General features: G+C 34.4%; 5 protein-coding genes across 6 annotated transcripts in view; all 5 read left to right on the forward strand.

The window, feature by feature from the left end:
* Positions 1-507: 507 nt before the first annotated feature.
* Positions 508-1,181, forward strand: LOC149728199 (uncharacterized). The gene is made up of 3 exons (XM_089888387.1): positions 508-735; positions 866-1,093; positions 1,177-1,181. Exons 1-3 carry the CDS (start codon positions 633-635, stop codon positions 1,179-1,181), a joined length of 336 nt encoding a protein of 111 aa, XP_089744513.1. The 5' UTR covers positions 508-632.
* Positions 1,182-1,224: 43 nt separating this feature from the next.
* LOC149728200 (uncharacterized) lies at positions 1,225-1,978 on the forward strand. The gene is made up of 2 exons (XM_089888388.1): positions 1,225-1,452; positions 1,686-1,978. Exons 1-2 carry the CDS (start codon positions 1,350-1,352, stop codon positions 1,976-1,978), a joined length of 396 nt encoding a protein of 131 aa, XP_089744514.1. The 5' UTR covers positions 1,225-1,349.
* A 224-nt stretch (positions 1,979-2,202) lies between these two features.
* LOC149728201 (uncharacterized) lies at positions 2,203-2,886 on the forward strand. Its single transcript, XM_089888389.1, has 2 exons — positions 2,203-2,430; positions 2,648-2,886. Exons 1-2 carry the CDS (start codon positions 2,328-2,330, stop codon positions 2,884-2,886), a joined length of 342 nt encoding a protein of 113 aa, XP_089744515.1. The 5' UTR covers positions 2,203-2,327.
* Positions 2,887-3,089: 203 nt separating this feature from the next.
* On the forward strand, positions 3,090-3,819 carry LOC149728202 (uncharacterized). Its single transcript, XM_089888446.1, has 2 exons — positions 3,090-3,317; positions 3,449-3,819. Exons 1-2 carry the CDS (start codon positions 3,215-3,217, stop codon positions 3,577-3,579), a joined length of 234 nt encoding a protein of 77 aa, XP_089744572.1. The 5' UTR covers positions 3,090-3,214; the 3' UTR covers positions 3,580-3,819.
* A 1,503-nt stretch (positions 3,820-5,322) lies between these two features.
* LOC149728203 (cytoskeleton-associated protein 5-like) overlaps positions 5,323-19,208 on the forward strand; it is a 41,495-nt gene continuing 27,609 nt past the window's right edge. The window contains exons 1-10 of one of the 2 annotated variants that reach the window (XM_089888426.1): positions 5,323-5,840; positions 6,398-6,588; positions 6,959-7,162; positions 8,112-8,283; positions 15,114-15,258; positions 15,932-16,029; positions 16,344-16,457; positions 16,763-16,957; positions 17,819-17,983; positions 18,627-18,755. In XM_089888426.1, the coding sequence (XP_089744552.1) occupies positions 5,784-5,840; positions 6,398-6,588; positions 6,959-7,162; positions 8,112-8,283; positions 15,114-15,258; positions 15,932-16,029; positions 16,344-16,457; positions 16,763-16,957; positions 17,819-17,983; positions 18,627-18,755 (1,470 nt within the window). In that variant the 5' untranslated portion in view covers positions 5,323-5,783. Of the gene's footprint in view, positions 5,841-6,397; positions 6,589-6,958; positions 7,163-8,111; positions 8,284-10,567; positions 14,542-15,113; positions 15,259-15,931; positions 16,030-16,343; positions 16,458-16,762; positions 16,958-17,818; positions 17,984-18,626; positions 18,756-19,208 lie in introns of those variants that run through there. The other variant, XM_089888425.1, reaches the window with a different exon arrangement.

The following is a 19,208-nucleotide window of genomic DNA, read 5'->3' on the forward strand; positions in this document are numbered from 1 at the left end:
AGTACAGTTTGATGCGTAGATTGATTTTAATTAAAACTGTAGAAAGCATAATCTTTAACGTCTGTGTTGTTTTGTTACTGATTTGTTTATGGCTTTTTGAAGTTTTTATGAAACTTATAATGCGAGTTTAACCATATAGAAGTTGTTTTCTATTTGTTTGCTGTACGGTCATTTTAAAAATCGGACATTATTTTGATATTTTTAAATAGAATGCAGATCTTTGTGAAAACTTTGACTGGAAAGACCATAACTCTTGAAGTTGAGGCATCTGACTCTATTGACAACGTCAAGGCTAAGATCCAAGACAAAGAAGGTAAGTTTTAAAAGCTTAAAATGTGCTTATCTAGTGTGGCTACCTCCTTAAAAGAGGTAACCTAAACGCGCAGGTTTAAAAGAATAATGTATGAAAAATTTTGTGTTGCACACCACGCTATATTTAAATGTGTCCACTACTTTGCTGATGTTTTTGTACAAAGCAAATGATAACTTTGTTTTCAAATTCTACAGGAATCCCACCAGATCAGCAACGTCTTATCTTCGCTGGTAAGCAGCTTGAAGATGGACGTACATTGAGCGATTACAACATCCAGAAAGAGTCTACTCTTCACTTGGTTCTTCGTCTCAGAGGAGGGATGCAAATCTTTGTCAAAACTTTGACAGGAAAGACCATCACTCTTGAAGTTGAGGCATCTGACTCTATTGACAACGTCAAAGCCAAGATCCAAGACAAAGAAGGTAAATTTAACAACACATTTATTAATTTGCTCTTATTCAGGGACGTAAAAAGGATTTTTTAAGGAAATGTTGAAAATCAAAGGGTAACATTTTTTAAATGTACAATTCAGTTCGATAATTCGTTTTACAGGAATCCCACCAGATCAGCAACGTCTTATCTTCGCTGGTAAGCAGCTTGAAGATGGACGTACATTGAGCGATTACAACATCCAGAAAGAGTCTACTCTTCACTTGGTTCTTCGTCTCAGAGGAGGGATGCAAATCTTTGTCAAAACTTTGACTGGAAAGACTATCACTCTTGAAGTTGAGGCTTCTGATTCTATTGACAACGTCAAAGCTAAGATCCAAGACAAAGAAGGTAATTTTGAAACCCCATTTAAAAATGTGCACCCGGCCAGATGTATGAAAACATTTTTTCCATTAAACGTTCAATTTACAGAGGTTAAGAATTTAAGCAGCAAACATATAAATTTGTTTACAATTGTACAGGAATCCCCCCAGATCAGCAACGTCTTATCTTCGCTGGTAAGCAGCTTGAAGATGGACGCACACTGAGCGATTACAACATCCAAAAAGAGTCTACTCTTCACTTGGTTCTTCGTCTCAGAGGAGGGATGCAAATCTTTGTCAAAACTTTGACAGGAAAGACCATCACTCTTGAAGTTGAGGCATCTGACTCTATTGACAACGTCAAAGCCAAGATCCAAGACAAAGAAGGTAATTTTCAAAAGCTTTAATGAAGTGTGCCTATCTGGTGCCGTGCGGCTACTCAAAACCTCTTTAAATAAAAATCTGTTCCAATGAATGATTAGTCCACAAAGTTGCAGGTTTAATCAGGAAAGTCTAATACAATACTTTAAATTAGTCCACCACAATAATTTAAATTTGTCCCTTACTGTGCTGCGTATTTTGTAAATATTGAATTATAACTTTGTTTACAATTTTCACAGGAATCCCCCCAGATCAGCAACGTCTTATCTTCGCTGGTAAGCAGCTTGAAGACGGACGCACACTGAGCGATTACAACATCCAGAAAGAGTCCACTCTTCACTTGGTTCTTCGTCTCAGAGGAGGAATGCAAATCTTTGTCAAAACTTTGACTGGAAAAACCATCACCCTTGAAGTTGAGGCATCTGATTCCATTGACAATGTCAAAGCCAAGATCCAAGACAAAGAAGGTAATGTTCAAAAGTTTGATTTAGTGTCCCGATTTGATGCGGCTACTCAAAACCTGTTCAAATAAAAATCTGTTCCAACGAATGATTAGTTCGCAAAGTTGCGGCTACTCAAAACCTCTTCAAATAAAAATCTGTTCCAACTAATGATTAGTTCGCAAAGTTGCAGGCTTAATCGGGTAAGTCTAATACAGTAATTTTAATTAGTCCTCCACAATAATTTGAATGTGTCCGCTACTGTGCTGCCTATTTTGTAAATAGTAAATTCTAACTTTGTTTACAATTTTCACAGGAATCCCCCCAGATCAGCAACGTCTTATCTTTGCTGGTAAGCAGCTTGAAGACGGACGCACACTGAGCGATTACAACATCCAGAAAGAGTCTACTCTTCACTTGGTTCTTCGTCTTAGAGGAGGGATGCAAATCTTTGTCAAAACTTTGACTGGAAAGACCATTACTCTTGAAGTTGAGGCATCTGACTCTATTGACAATGTCAAAGCCAAGATCCAAGACAAAGAAGGTAATTTTTACAACACATTTAATAATTTGCTCTTATTCAGAGGCGTAAAAAGGATTTTTTAAGGAAAAGTTAAAAATGCAAAGGTTAACATTTTTTTAAATGTAAAATTGAGTACGATAATTCGTTTTACCCACCCCAATATTTTTCAATTTATTTGCCATTGCATGTATTTGTTTTTGCAAACTGCAAATGGTAACTTTGTTTACAATTTTCACAGGAATCCCTCCAGATCAGCAACGTCTTATCTTCGCTGGTAAGCAGCTTGAAGACGGACGTACATTGAGCGATTACAACATCCAAAAAGAGTCTACTCTTCACTTGGTTCTTCGTCTTAGAGGAGGAATGCAAATTTTTGTCAAAACTTTGACTGGAAAGACTATCACTCTTGAAGTTGAGGCATCTGACTCTATTGACAACGTCAAAGCCAAGATCCAAGACAAAGAAGGTAATCTTTAACACATTTAATAATTTGCTCTTATCCAAAGACATAAAATGATTTTTTTTAAGAAATGTTTAATTTTCAGAGGTAAACATTTTTCAAATGTAATATATATTTGATAAATGGTTTTACCCACCCCAATAGTTTTCAATTTATTCGCCACTGCTTCGCCACTGCTTGTACTAACTGCAAATAATAACTTTGTTAACACTTTTCACAGGAATCCCCCCAGATCAGCAACGTCTTATCTTCGCTGGTAAGCAGCTTGAAGATGGACGCACACTGAGCGATTACAACATCCAAAAAGAGTCTACTCTTCACTTGGTTCTTCGTCTCAGAGGAGGAATGCAAATCTTTGTCAAAACTTTGACAGGAAAAACCATCACTCTTGAAGTTGAGGCATCTGACTCTATTGACAATGTCAAAGCCAAGATCCAAGACAAAGAAGGTAATTTTTAAAACCCATTTAAAAAGCTGCATCCAGCCAGATGCATGTAAACATTTTTTCCAATAATTGTTCAATTTGCAGAGGTCAAGAATTTAGGCAGCAAACATTAAAATTTGTTTCCAATTTTACAGGAATCCCCCCAGATCAGCAACGTCTCATCTTCGCTGGTAAGCAGCTTGAAGACGGACGCACACTGAGCGATTACAACATCCAGAAGGAGTCTACTCTTCACTTGGTTCTTCGTCTCAGAGGAGGAATCTAATCCATCAATGCAACTGTACATCATTAATAAACTTTGTCTTAAATTCCAAACTGCTATTAAATAACATAACTTTAACAGGTTTGGCGAAAAACTAGACCCTCGTAAATTAAACAGTCGTTTTTCTTGCCTCTGTAGAGTTAAGATTTTACTGTGCCTGGTGTAAAACTGTAAAGTAATAAAGTTTAAAATTCCAAAGATGACGCTTATAAACAAACAAATAAAATGTAATGTCCATTATTATGTGCTGGTGTTATTGTGAGTATGCAGGATTAAGTCAAAGGAGCATACCAATAAAATATCTGAATGTGTAGGCAGGTCGAGATACCACCGAAGTTTCAAAAAGCACGGTTTCTAATAAACTCTGTCTCTAGTTTCTAAACCACTACAAAAAAAATTATCCTGTAATTTGGTATAATGGTTGCTTCTGAAATGTTGATTGTTATGGTTTATTTTTTAGCTGAGCTACATGCCAGTTGATTGTTATGGTTTCATTTTTTGGCTGAGCTACATGCCAGTTATGACTTTTTTAAACTTAACTTTTATCGCGGACCACCAATTTTTGTTTTGAGTGATACAGAATGTACCGCAGTGAGAAATAAAATATTAAATATAAAAAATGAAAAATTAACCAATGCGACAAAAAGACTAGAAACGAAAAACCGTATCCTCACCGGAGTCCGTATGTAAACGTTTATATACGGTCTCTGATCCTCACCACTTCCATAGACTCTGTGTCTAGACCGTTGTCAATGGTTTAACTTTTAATTGTAAAACACTATCAGGATATGTGGATAATATGTACTAAAGGCAATGTATATATACTTATAGTTTTATGCATTGGCTAAACGTGTTCTATATTTTTATGTCCATATTAACTGCGCGCTTGCACGTATCCGATATAGTATTGTTGATTTGGTTGGCTGACTGGTCGTCACGTGACATGTTCAAAGTTACAATTTTTCTCAATTGTGGGTAGTTCATAACATTACTTTCTTCTGTTGTCGACTTTAGATAAATGAGAAATTCAAGATTAAGCAGTTAGTTTACCTGTTTAAACAGAATGTGTTGGGTGGTAGCATGAAAATTTATTAATTAAATGAGATGTTACTGGCAAATTTAGACCAGATTGAAAAGTTTGTTGTTTTGCTCGGATAATTTACTTTTTTTTAAGAAAAAGATGTTTTATTTTTTAGGTATTACCTAGCGCTATAACATATTTAAAGCTGGTTCATGCCAAGATTTTGTAAATATGTTTTTATAATGAATATTAATATTTATTATTAAAAAAAATTTAAAGTTAACTATTTTTTGATGGAAATGACGTGTTAGTGACCAACATAGATGTATGCTGTATGCATATGTTATATTTTGGCGAAAAAAATTCGTAAAATTAATATATATTTGTATGATTTAAGTTATGATCATACTTTTTAATATTTACGACCCTTCCCTGCTTTTTTTAAAGAAAAAAAAGTTTTTTTTTTAGGTATTACGTAGCACTATAACATATTTAAAGCTGGTTCGTGCAAAAATCTATTAGTATGTTTTTATGACGAATAATACTATTCATAATTTTTTCTAATTTAAATTTTTTTATTTTATAATCGGTACCACTGGGGTACGTAATAAATCTACAGGTTGCAAACAGTTGCAGATATTTTGGTTATTTCGACCAGAAATGCTATGCGGCCAGGTCCAAAAGATGTCAAATGACCATACGAGTGTAACAAACCAACTTTTGGTCCGATACCTCAATTGAATTTTGAGTTATGGTCAAAAAACCATTTGTGGTTGCAGATATTTTGGTTTTTTCAATAAATCAAAAACCATTCGAGAAATCGGACCAAAAGTTGGTTGCTGTTTGAAATAATCAAAATATCTGCAACCGCGCGCAACCATTTGCAACCTGTAGTTTTATTAGGGACCCGTCTAGTTAGTACAGTGTCCAAATTTTAGGTTGGTGGCACCAGTATAAGGTATCGAAAATGGCCGCTATAACATCTGTATTCTATGGATCACCTTGGTTGCTGTCAGTATACGGTACCTTGCATGTAAAATTCCTATCACTTATTTAATTCTGCCACATATTCGATTAGTATAATATCCTGCAATATATATATTTGGCTTATCGTTAATAGATTTAGTTGTAACGTTGGATTTGTTGTTTTGTTAGTTTCATAGTTAGTTGATGTTTGTATATAATCATGGCTGATGATGATGAATGGAAGAAGTTACCAACAGAACAAAAAGTTCAACACAAGGTGAAAAAATTAAAGTTCTGAATTCCTCTAAGCATTTCAGATATTTCTGGGGAGAAGTTTGTTTTAAATTTTAATTTACTGCAGAATGTGCAAAGTTAAATCATTTTATAAAACGTCTCAGGGAAGTATTAGCCAAAGCACACCTGGTTTGTTTGGTGTCTTTTGATCTCTCTCTTCTTAATAGCTCATTCATGTGATAATGGGGCATATTTGTCTTATGACCAAACATGGCAACTGTTTGAGCAGTGGTTTATTACAAATCGGCTAAGATGTCATCTATATGATAACATATAGGAGGGCTTGAGGTGTATGAAACAGTAAGGCCATGTTATAACTGTCATTACCTGCCACGAGGTGGATTACAAGTTACATTTATACATGCAAAATAGTAGGCCTAAAATAATTAGATAACTACTTCGCTGAATGTGTATGTAAGTCTCCATTCTTAATGACTGAACACCAAACACGAAATGTTAAATTTATATACCTGGCTTAGGAAAATCTCTTAAAAACAGAACCCAAGCTGATAATTGAAACCGAATATTTTAAACTCCTAGTCGTGGAAAGCACGTGCTGAAGGATACAAAGAATGTGCCAAGAAGTTCGGACCATTGGATGAAAAGAGTCCGGAGTTTAGTAAATATCTTGGTTTGGTGAAGAAGTTTGTCACGGATTCCAATGAACTTGTTCGGATTCAGGGATTAGAAGCAACCTTGATTTTTGTCGAAAATGCAGCAGTTGCTGGAAAGTAAGTCACCATTGGCTTATCGGGTCTACTCTTACATAGTTAGCAAACTACATAGTTGCCAGGATAAACCATTTTTTGGATATTATACACCTAACTTCTAAATTGAAGATATGCCAAAACTTAATGATGTAATATTTAGTGTGCACAACCAATACAGCGATGTTATCGTGTCAGAGATAAACGTTTACTGGGCGTAAATTTCTATAAGACAGTTCCATTTTGAACGCCCTGGTTTCACCACTGCTTATTCTACAGCTTTTTATCTCCAAATAAATTCTAAATTGTTGACAGTGATATTCTTGTCAAAGTACCTTTTACATTTCATTTATTGGTTTTAATTTATTAATCATATTTTGTCTCTTTATAACAGAACATGTAGTGAAGTTGTATCTGGGGTCATTGCAAAGTGTTTTAACTCCAAACCTCGACTTCGGGAACTTGGAATTAAAGTTTGTCTCATGTACGTTGAGATTGATCGTAATGAGGTGGTTTTGGAAGAAGTTTTGAAAGGCTTTGAAAATAAACAACCAAAAGTTGTTCATGCCTGCCTTGACCTTATTATTGCTGCATTAAGGTGAGTTTGTATAAACATAGTCGTAGGCACCTAGATTTCAAAATAAGCGGGAAGGTTGAGGTGCAACTATTTTGTTTTCTAAATCTCAAAGCTTTGTAATGTGTGTGTTTGTATTTCAATTTTAAGAAAACTAAAGCACAGCAGTCTTGCGACGGCAAAAAAAAACAATTAACATTTGATTAGCGAGTATATCATAGATAAGGATTACAACACTGTCTGATTGTACTTTGCCTTACAGTCCAAAGATTTTGCAAGTAACATATCAGATTTAAACTGAAATAATTCTATGATTTTATGTTGGTTTTAAGTAATTAAAGAGAAGTTACGAACACGATTTTGTCATACCACTTTTCAGCAAACTATTTTGTTTTGTTGCACCTGTGGGCAAAACCATATTTATAAATAGTATATAAAATCGGTTCAAGCACAAGCGGCTAGATTATGTTATATATACAAAAGAAGAAACCCTTAGGCCTAAGTAGTTCTTTAATATCCTTCATTTTAATACCATAGGCCAGTGCTCTTCAACCGGGGTGCACGGTGCACCCTAGGGTGCACAAAAACATGCCAGGGGTGCAGCAGAACAAAAGGGTATATAAGGGTGCATCACAAACTTCAACAGTTTTCAGCAATAATATTCAGTTTTGAACATTTTTAACAAATTTAGCCACTTTCCTTCAGTTTTTTTTTATATGAATTCTATATTTGCATAACTGGGAACGAGAAACGTTATTATTTTTACGTTAAAGCAATCAGGGGTGCATGAGTTCGTCACAACAACTTTGAGGGTTCACCAACCCAAAAAAGGTTGAAGAGCACTGCCATAGGCCATAAAGAATGGTATTTTACCAATTTTTCCAATTGGTCATTTCTGTAAAAGTAACTTTGTCTAATTTTCTAACTATATTCCAGTATTTTATTCTTTTGTGTTTTTTTTTTGCATTATCAGTGAATTTGGGTCAAAAGTGATCGCAGTCAAACCGCTGCTAAAACAAGGAATTAAACTTTTGGACCATCGTGATAAGAATGTGAGAGAAGCAACAAAATCTTTGTTTATGGTCATTTATCGGTGGATAGGTCCTGCCATTAGAACACCTCTTCAAGCCATCAATTCTGTTGTGGTAAGATAATACTTGATGTTGATATGTATGTGTATCAATGGCGGACACTTGGTCAATATTTGGGGGTGCTGACAACTAGAGGTCGGCGGAAATTTAAGTTTTACCGATAATCGGTATCGGTAAGAATGCGCGGATAATACACTGATATATAAAATAGTTCGTGCGAAGCGACGTACGTCCTACTTGACCTTTACGTTTGTCGTAGTTTAGCCTTCCCGTGCGTCTTGTTTAGCCTTCACGTGGGCTGTATTTAGCCTTTATGTGCGTCATAGTTTAACGTCCACGTGCGTCGTAGTTTAGATTTATGAATGACGACTTTCGTAGTTTACGTTTAGTATTTACGTTGGTCGTTCCTCCAAAGTTGTTTTAGACAAGCAACACATATAACGTTACCTACTGAGAACGTGCAGAACAACCATTTCTTTTTCTTTATTATAACTTGCAATATCGTGAATACAGTTATTAATTTTGTTTAATACTGATCATTTCATATGTTTCGTTACATGACAATTATCGGTTTTAATGGAAAAAAATTATATCGGTCGGTCTCTACTAAATCCAGACAAAGCGCCGAGCCGAGTGCTAATGATGTCTTCAAGGAGAAAGGCGTACGAGAATACGCTCCTGTTTAGTCGAAAAGCACCGCTAATCAAAATCATACAGAACACATGGCTTACGTTCAAACGCTGCTTGATAAAGAGAAGACGCGTGAATTCCAGTGTGGCAAGATGCACAAATAATATAAAAAAAAGTATATTGTTAATAACATAAGTTTCTACGGTGGTTAATAAACAAGCTACATTACCGCTCACTTAGTATTACTATCTTTTCTCCTATGTTCCAAAGAACAGCGTTTTTGGCTTTAAGCCAACGATTTTTCGTGCGATGCTAATCGTGGACCGCAGCGCACCAACGTTCTGCCCCGATCAAAGCACGATTGCCGCTACGCTCATCTCGTGCGATTCGTTACTTTTCAGAGCAAAACGAACGAAAATTAATTAAAGATAAAGTCAAGCTCGCTTGAATAATGTTAGTTGCTTCTCTTTCTTCAATTTTAATATTTTTCGCCCTCGCGTCAACGCGTGTATTTTTATACCAATCGCATACGGGAATTTCCCGTTTTCTAATGAAAATTGGTTACCCTCGGTTAACACGACCATGAAGCCCTGCTGCGCATGACGGATTATTTTTAATTGACGTCAGCTTTTCTATTTGAATTACTGATCGTAACTACAATATTTTAAATGCGCACGTCCTCTAGACATACCCGCGTGGGAGAGATTTTAAGCGCGCGAGTTAGCACTTCTATTGTTTATTTTATTGGGGGTGCTTGCGCACCCGCTCGCACCCCCCAGTGTCCGCCGCTGATGTGTATCTATATATTATATATATATATCAGGCCTGCCGATTTCCTAAATATATTTGGAGTATTCCAACCGATGTTTGGGCAAACGAATTTTTCTGCAGGAGTTCTCACATTTTTTTAGTAAATCTAATACATGTGGAGCAAATACCGCTGCCGCAAATACCATGGCAATTGGTTAATACTATGGTTAATGTACTGTGTCTTTAATTTTTTCAGTGCTTAACTTTTAAAAAAGACTAGTCAGCGAAGCCTGATAAGATATAGGTTGGTTAAATTTAGTTCTTACCCAGTAATTCCTCCTTTACTTAGCGCCAAGTAATTAAGTTGTATAGTGAAGCTGTTTGTTAAGACAACAGTAAAATTGACTATTGCATGTAAAGTTTTAGTGTTTACCATGATTGAAAATTCAGTAGGCACCCTACCTACATTGTGCAGCCCAATCTATGACACTAATATGTCATAATTATTAAAAAGTATCTTAGTCTGGTTCCCTTTTATATTTTGTTTTTCTTGATATGCCTTCATTGACATTGGACTCGATTGGAGTACTGTTTTTCCTATTTTTTTGATTTAGTTTGTTAGTTTATAAATATCTTATATGAAGTCTATCTTATTAAGCATAATTTATTAACATGTTCGTGTAAAACCTTTTAATTACAAACCACTTTTAGTATAGGCATACCTATTACCTAATCATGACAAATTGAATAAAGGCATACCCTCCAGATTACAATGTAACAAGCTACTTGGTTTGATTACAATAGGTAAACGATACAGATATCAAACCATAGTTTACATTTCATTATACCCAAGATATAGTTCTGAAATTTGAGATACTGGTATCTCAGTGCTATAATTTAAATCCAACAACCATTTCTTTTTCTTTATTATAACTTGCAATATCGTGAATACAGTTATTAATTTTGTTTAATACTGATCATTTCATATGTTTCGTTACATGACAATTATCGGTTTTAATGGAAAAAAATTATATCGGTCGGTCTCTACTAAATCCAGACAAAGCGCCGAGCCGAGTGCTAATGATGTCTTCAAGGAGAAAGGCGTACGAGAATACGCTCCTGTTTAGTCGAAAAGCACCGCTAATCAAAATCATACAGAACACATGGCTTACGTTCAAACGCTGCTTGATAAAGAGAAGACGCGTGAATTCCAGTGTGGCAAGATGCACAAATAATATAAAAAAAAGTATATTGTTAATAACATAAGTTTCTACGGTGGTTAATAAACAAGCTACATTACCGCTCACTTAGTATTACTATCTTTTCTCCTATGTTCCAAAGAACAGCGTTTTTGGCTTTAAGCCAACGATTTTTCGTGCGATGCTAATCGTGGACCGCAGCGCACCAACGTTCTGCCCCGATCAAAGCACGATTGCCGCTACGCTCATCTCGTGCGATTCGTTACTTTTCAGAGCAAAACGAACGAAAATTAATTAAAGATAAAGTCAAGCTCGCTTGAATAATGTTAGTTGCTTCTCTTTCTTCAATTTTAATATTTTTCGCCCTCGCGTCAACGCGTGTATTTTTATACCAATCGCATACGGGAATTTCCCGTTTTCTAATGAAAATTGGTTACCCTCGGTTAACACGACCATGAAGCCCTGCTGCGCATGACGGATTATTTTTAATTGACGTCAGCTTTTCTATTTGAATTACTGATCGTAACTACAATATTTTAAATGCGCACGTCCTCTAGACATACCCGCGTGGGAGAGATTTTAAGCGCGCGAGTTAGCACTTCTATTGTTTATTTTATTGGGGGTGCTTGCGCACCCGCTCGCACCCCCCAGTGTCCGCCGCTGATGTGTATCTATATATTATATATATATATCAGGCCTGCCGATTTCCTAAATATATTTGGAGTATTCCAACCGATGTTTGGGCAAACGAATTTTTCTGCAGGAGTTCTCACATTTTTTTAGTAAATCTAATACATGTGGAGCAAATACCGCTGCCGCAAATACCATGGCAATTGGTTAATACTATGGTTAATGTACTGTGTCTTTAATTTTTTCAGTGCTTAACTTTTAAAAAAGACTAGTCAGCGAAGCCTGATAAGATATAGGTTGGTTAAATTTAGTTCTTACCCAGTAATTCCTCCTTTACTTAGCGCCAAGTAATTAAGTTGTATAGTGAAGCTGTTTGTTAAGACAACAGTAAAATTGACTATTGCATGTAAAGTTTTAGTGTTTACCATGATTGAAAATTCAGTAGGCACCCTACCTACATTGTGCAGCCCAATCTATGACACTAATATGTCATAATTATTAAAAAGTATCTTAGTCTGGTTCCCTTTTATATTTTGTTTTTCTTGATATGCCTTCATTGACATTGGACTCGATTGGAGTACTGTTTTTCCTATTTTTTTGATTTAGTTTGTTAGTTTATAAATATCTTATATGAAGTCTATCTTATTAAGCATAATTTATTAACATGTTCGTGTAAAACCTTTTAATTACAAACCACTTTTAGTATAGGCATACCTATTACCTAATCATGACAAATTGAATAAAGGCATACCCTCCAGATTACAATGTAACAAGCTACTTGGTTTGATTACAATAGGTAAACGATACAGATATCAAACCATAGTTTACATTTCATTATACCCAAGATATAGTTCTGAAATTTGAGATACTGGTATCTCAGTGCTATAATTTAAATCCCCCTAACAAAAGAAATTCTCCACCTGTGTTTTTGAAGTTTTTTAAGAGCCCTCCTCCCCTCTGTGTTGATATGCCACATACAATAGATGGGAATTCTGGTGTCTTATTGTTGTTTCTTTTCTTCTTATCAATCCTGACATAGCAAAGGTGCGTGTGTGATGATTATTTGGTAACAAGTGTGTTGTTGACACCAATGTGGAACTATAGAATCGTCTTGCTCATTGTAATGGTATTGCTAAAACTTTGAAAGACAGCCCAATAATTAGACAAAATATACAATTTCAGTTATGTTATTTATAGGTACTTGTTTTAGAAATGGTACTTGCATTTGTAAACTAAGCTTATAAAGTGGTCAGGATAAAAAAAGTTTAAGTTATGTAAAACAGGGGTTAATTTCAATTTTTATAATAGATGAAAAGTTATTGTTTCAGCATTGACATTTATAACACTAGAGAAACAGCTTTTTCGTTTAAGATAAGAAGATTTAAGTCGTTTTAACCTCTTTTCCTGCCCAGTGTTTTTTTAATGGTGAATGCCTGAATGGCAACATTACTAACTTGAATCTTACACAATGAATGAAATATTTCGACTTAACAATGAAATAATTTACTTCGGTTGCTTAAATAAAAGCAACAGTGGCGATTGTTCTCTAAGTAGACTTAAGATCTCAAATATTTGTTGTATACTTAGTGGTATAGAATATTTGGCCTTTGTCAAGCCATACACTGATTGATAATGAAATACTTTGTATTTGACTTTATAAATTTTAAACTAAAAAGTGCAAGAACTCTTTATAATTAGATAAAAATAATTTTATTTTAAGACATCTTTGCTTGTTGTATGGGAACTGCTCGTAATAACTAGGCCTAATTTCTTGTCCCATGACATGTCTAGCCGTGCTACCTTACTCATGTATATTAAAAGAAAACTAATCGAAAAACTTTATTTAAATATTAAATTTTCAATATCAACATAATCAGTCATGTGTTGTATGTTAAAAAATATCAAGAGGTTTAATCCGCATTTAAATTAAAGTTTTGTGTAGTTCTGTTTGAAAATGGACAAAGAAAATTTCTCCCAAGATTTTGGGTCAATAGTCAGCATACAGTGTGTGGAACCAACCATAGAGAAATGTTCACAACCTCAACTTGATGTAACTTCAAATCTAAATACTTCTCATGCTGACCATGCATCAGAAAATACAGGAAAAACTACCCAATGTAAAAGTGAACCTACTATATTAGGAAACCCAAAGAGCTTGTTGGAAAGTTGTGAAATTGATGAAACAAATCAATTTGTTAATGACGTGGAATTGATTTCAGTTGCAAGCTCTGATAATGATGTAATTCAGACGGAAAGCTCTCATCCAATGATAAGTATACAGTCTGTTGAGCCAGTTCAGACATACACAACAAGTTCTAAGCAAAAAAATCGTGACATGCAAGTTAAAAATTTTAAAACAAAAACCGACAGTTTATACACAAAGCAATCTCAACTGTGTTTTAATCCTGCAATAGCTACTTCAGCAAAGCAAAAATCTGTTCGTGAGTCCCCAACATTAAACAAGGTTGTAACTGTTTTAGATGAAAAATCCTCTGAAACCCTTCCTTCAAAAAGCAAAAATCTTAAAATTGGTGAACACTGCTCCAACAGCAAAGAAAGTATTCTCACTGAAGTCTATAAACACAAAGACAAGTTTAATCTGCAAGAACTTGATGAAAAAACACAGGAAGTTCCATGTGCGAATACTGCACAGCAGCATGAAACCTATGATAAAAGTCTTAAAAAATCTAGTAAAAAGGCAGAAGAATTGTCCAAGCAAAGTACAGCACATTTACCAATGTCTAAAACCAAAGAAAATATAAACAAAACATCACAAGAAGAAAAAACTGACAATTTATCTTCAAAATCACTGAAACGAGCAATTAAAGCAACATATAAAGACAGTGTCCACAAAACAACTCCATTCCCACCTATTTCCCATCAGAAAGAAAAAACCGTTTCATTCGAAAACCAAACTAAAGAGAAAGCATATGATGCAGTCGCACGGATTCTTCACTTGCACGATTTCAGACGTTTATCTCGTCAGAGAAGTCGATCTAAATCACCTGAGTCAACTTCATCAAGCAAGGAAAATCCACCAACACCAGCATCTGTTAACTCACATCATAGTTTATTAGAAGTAGCATGTAGCATCCCTCCTATGGTGGGTGTGAATTGCTGTCTGTTTGCTTGTTCATTGAGATTTGTTTGATTTGGTTTACTTATCTTATTATAAACAGTATTAAATATCATAGATTCCTATGTTTATATAGGGGATGGTTGGGATGTTTTAGCACCCCAACTTCGTTTAAATAGGTTTATCCTGCTGTTAGGTGTCTATTCAAACTAACAGACCCAAAGTTTAACTTGCATTTACCACATGCAGAAAATTATGGTTAAATTTAACTTTCTTTTTACATATTGGTTTTTGATTTTTGTGATGTTCAGTTCTTTACTGAAAATGGCAAAGCAATCTGGAAATTATTGAATTTAAAATAAAAATTTACAAATTTGCAGTTGAATAAACTAGAAAACCAAAAAAGGGGAAAACAACTTTTGGGAAAAATCTAAACAAGATATATATATATTTATCTTGTTTAGATTTTTACATATAGGATCTAAATATATTTATCTTGTTTAGACCAGATATATATAAAAATCTAAACAAGATATATATATATATATATATATTTAAAAACAGTTTTTGGTCAAAAATGTTTTTTTACTTCGTTTCAGTTGAAAGAATTAGAGGAAGGATGGGAAAAAGTTGCAGCAGAAGGTCCTCCTCGTCAAACAAGATTCATGAGATCACAGCAAGATCTGAGAGAGAAGATGGAAGCAAAAGCTGAAGAGCAAGCTGGTGGAGGTGGTGATGCAGGAGGTGATTTTTATAAGATGTTTAGTTTTTCTATTTATACGTATAGTATGATGTTAAAACTTTTTTTTCTTAAAAAATAATGGGTAATAAATTGTTTAAAAGTACTAACACCTTCTTTATAGTAGTTCGGTTCCACTTGTTTGTAAGAAAGTTTTGTAAGAAAAAACAAAACAGATGAAAAGTATGATGTAAAATTTTTCAATTAAAAATAACTATTATTAAACAGATCAATGGTTCTTAAACACTTTTGTAGCGGTGCCATAGTACAATGCACCAGTGATAAAATAATTTATAAGTAACATTTATTACTAAAGTTGTATTTATCGCATTGACAACAATGAGATTATGCTTTAGTAACATTTATACCATAGCATATAGGGAAAATCAGTGAAATTGCCATCAGCATTTCTGTCTCAATGTATATATTTGTGATTGAAAACCCTGCTTTGAATAAATATACGCATAGCGTGCCAGAGCTTTGAAATATTAAATCAACGAAAATCGCAACACACATTTTAAGAAAGCAGTAACTTTGTACAATTATAATTCGAAATATTACTAAAAAAATATAAAAAATGGGGCTTAGGTGTTGTGTAAAAGTAAAGTTGCATGAAATCTTATCAAAAGTAAGTGAAGTGTTTTAATCTTTATCCAACATCCGATCTTTAACATCCAGGATCAGAGGATGCGGAAGTGGAGACGGTGGATCCGTACGATCTTATGGAGCCGGTGGAAATTTTATCAAAACTTCCTCCAAAGTTCTATGAAGAAATTGTATGTACTGAGACCTACAGTAATATCTATTTTCCAACAATCACTTAATTGCTGTTATACTAGATGCAAGCACATCATTTTTTCCATATATTTTTTCATAAAATTTCCTAATAAATGAAAAACTGTACTAAGCATTTTTTACTGCACATCCCCACAAAAAAGTATACAAAAATGCTTAAATTTTACAATAACAGTTAGGTTACGTTGTTTTGTAACCTATCAAAATTAACCAGTGATGGACTTTTGGCCCACAATCCATCAGTTGAAAATCACTATTTTATTCAATAATTTTATTTGGTGTCTCTGTCTAACAGGAATCAAAGAAATGGCAGGAACGTAAAGCGATGCTTGAAGCTTGTGAGAACCTCGTGCAAAACCCTAAGCTTGTTCCTGGTGATTATGCAGATTTGGTAAAAGCCTTAAAAAAGGTTGGTATTACCATAATTTAACATATCTATAACTTAATATGTAGGTTATACTTTATAACTAAACAGTTTTATTCGCTTTTCTACAGTTTGTAGTTTTTGTATATTTTCTGTTTCTGATGATTAGCTTAAATCAGTGCTTCCCAAATTATGGTACGTAAAGGTTCCAAGGTAATGTGGGCACCTTTTTAGGTTCAGACCAAACGATCGCAAATGATCTTTTAGTGATTGTCGTGAGCATTTTTTAAAAATTTATCTTTATTTCAGCTGTTCACCTATACTCAAGTCCCTACTACCGTATTTTCCAGGTGTTATCCAAAGACACAAACATAATGCTTGTAACCATCTCAATCAAATGCATTGGAGCTTTAGCCAACGGATTGCGCAAGAAATTCCAATCTTATGCTCACGTATGCATAGAAGGAATGCTTGAAAGGTTCAAGGAGAAGAAACCAAACGTAGTGGCTGCTCTACAAGAAGCTATTGATGCGGTTTTTGCCACGGTAAGTGCAAGACATTTTTACCACATTTAGTGCAGAAAAACTTTTGACACTTTTAGTTTAGAAAAAATAGTTCTCTGCTAACAATTCGGGCAGTAATTTGAAGCCAACACTTTTTAGATATCCGAGTCTGTAACCTCTGGCTATTTTCTTATTTTGCCAATCTAAATTGTTGACTGTAAATTTGGGGCCATGAATTGTCGTCATACCTTTAATATTTTTTAATATATATATATATATATATAATCAATAATCTAACTTCAATGGGTATTGTTTCCACTGTTATTTAATGTTTTGTTTATTTATACATTTAAATTAGTAATACAAATAATAAGTAATATTTAGCGACAAATTTACCTACTTTGTTTAATTGCTTATTTTCATTATTGTATTTTTATACCTAAGAATTTGTTGAAATTTTACCATCCCATGGTTAAGTTGTTTACCTTCTGCATAATATTCTTATCTATAGCTGTATACCTGTCAACTGTATGGTAGCCCAATTGTTTGTGAAATGTCCTGATAAATTATTTATGGTGAATACTGAATATAGTCTATCTTTCCACACCCTTAGAAACAAGGTTTCATATAGTGCGGTGGGGGAAGATGGGACATCTTTAGCACATAATATTTAAATATCCTAATCGCGTTTTAAACAATTAAGAACAGTCTATGGGAGTCAGGACCATACGGTTTAATATTTCTTTGAATGTTCTTTGTTTACTACCAAATGGGACAAGAAAATAGAATGAAAAGGCTTCCCCCACCCCACTATACTTTAATTAAAAGCCCTTTTTTCGAAAAATATAAAAAAAGTACATTTTTTTTGTACAATTTAACTAATTTTCAATATTTTCCCATCAGACCAACCTGGCAGCCATCTTGGAAACTATAATTGAGTTTCTGGCTCACAAGAACCCTGCAATACGAGCTCAAACCGGTTTATTCCTGTCTAGGGCGCTTCTTAAAACCAAATCTTCTGTGCTGAACAAAGCTACTATTAAAACAATTGTGGCTCCTCTGTTAAAGGTTCGCATAGTTCAGTTTTAAACACTTTGTTGCTGTGTGTGTGTTCGTATAAAAAAACAGAGCAATTGTTAGCATGGGTATTGTGTTAAAGTTTTAGATAAGATGATCTGCATTTTTACAAAAGATAGTCATTTAAAGGGGCATTCCAATGAAAAATCCAATTGTGTGTATAGATAGAAAGGCTTAAATGTGATCTAAAGGTGCCACTAAAGTTTTTATAATCAAAACAGCTTCTGGAAATAAGTTTTAAAAGCGCAGGTTTAACCGTCGGAGTAAAAAATTCGGCCGTGCGATATTGCATATTTGTTTTGTTTTATGAAACTTGTGGTACCTTTAGATCACATTTCAGATTTGAGCATCTCTTTTACCAGATACAAATTTTCATTTTTTACAGTTGAATAATGACACACCTGTATTATGCAGGGTTTTTAAATACTTTAAGACTTATTGTTGTTTTGTTGCTACACACTTTCTCACCTTTGTTCACAGGAATGTTTAGTCATGATAGCTCATAGGAGTCAATAAAACAGTTATTATATCCGAATTTACATGACCTTTTAAGTGAAGATTTCACGCAGTTTAAAAACCCATAGTTTAAAGACACTGTTTGGAAATTTAGAAGAAATATATTTGTTTTCATCAGAACATCGAACACAGCGCTCCTGATGTTAGAGACGGTGCATTTCTATCTTTTGGTGCGATCCTTAAGGTGGCAGGAGAGAGCAAACTACTTCCATTTCTTGCCGATCTTGATAAATTGAAGATGGAAAAGGTAGTTGGAAATTTTGATTTAATAATTTTAACAATGTATTTTCCCCTTTTTTATTCTGGTTCCCATTTTGAAATGTCTTGTCTATCATGCATTATGCATACCAACCCATTTAACCACAAATAATATTTTGGATACGAAATCTTTCAAACCTATTTTTATTAGGCTTAAAATAGCTGTATAAAAATGTTTTACCTAAAGTTATACTTCACTTGCCGTATGATATATTTCACATCACATTTTATTGATTCTCTTTGAAAAAGAGACTGACGATGCCATTTAAGCAAATTATATCTCTTTTCATTATACAAACGGTTAGACTTGATTTTGTCTGTTACGTTTTCATTAGGGATGTGCCGAGCCGAGCCCGAACTCAAAAGCTCGTGCCCGAGCGTCTCCTTTTTTGACGCTCGGCGCTCGGCTGAAAACTGGGCCGAGCGCCGAGCCTTATGCTAT

Source organism: Ciona robusta, chromosome 11 (genome assembly GCF_009617815.1).
Source record: "Ciona robusta chromosome 11, ASM961781v2".
Lineage (NCBI taxonomy): Eukaryota > Metazoa > Chordata > Ascidiacea > Phlebobranchia > Cionidae > Ciona > Ciona robusta.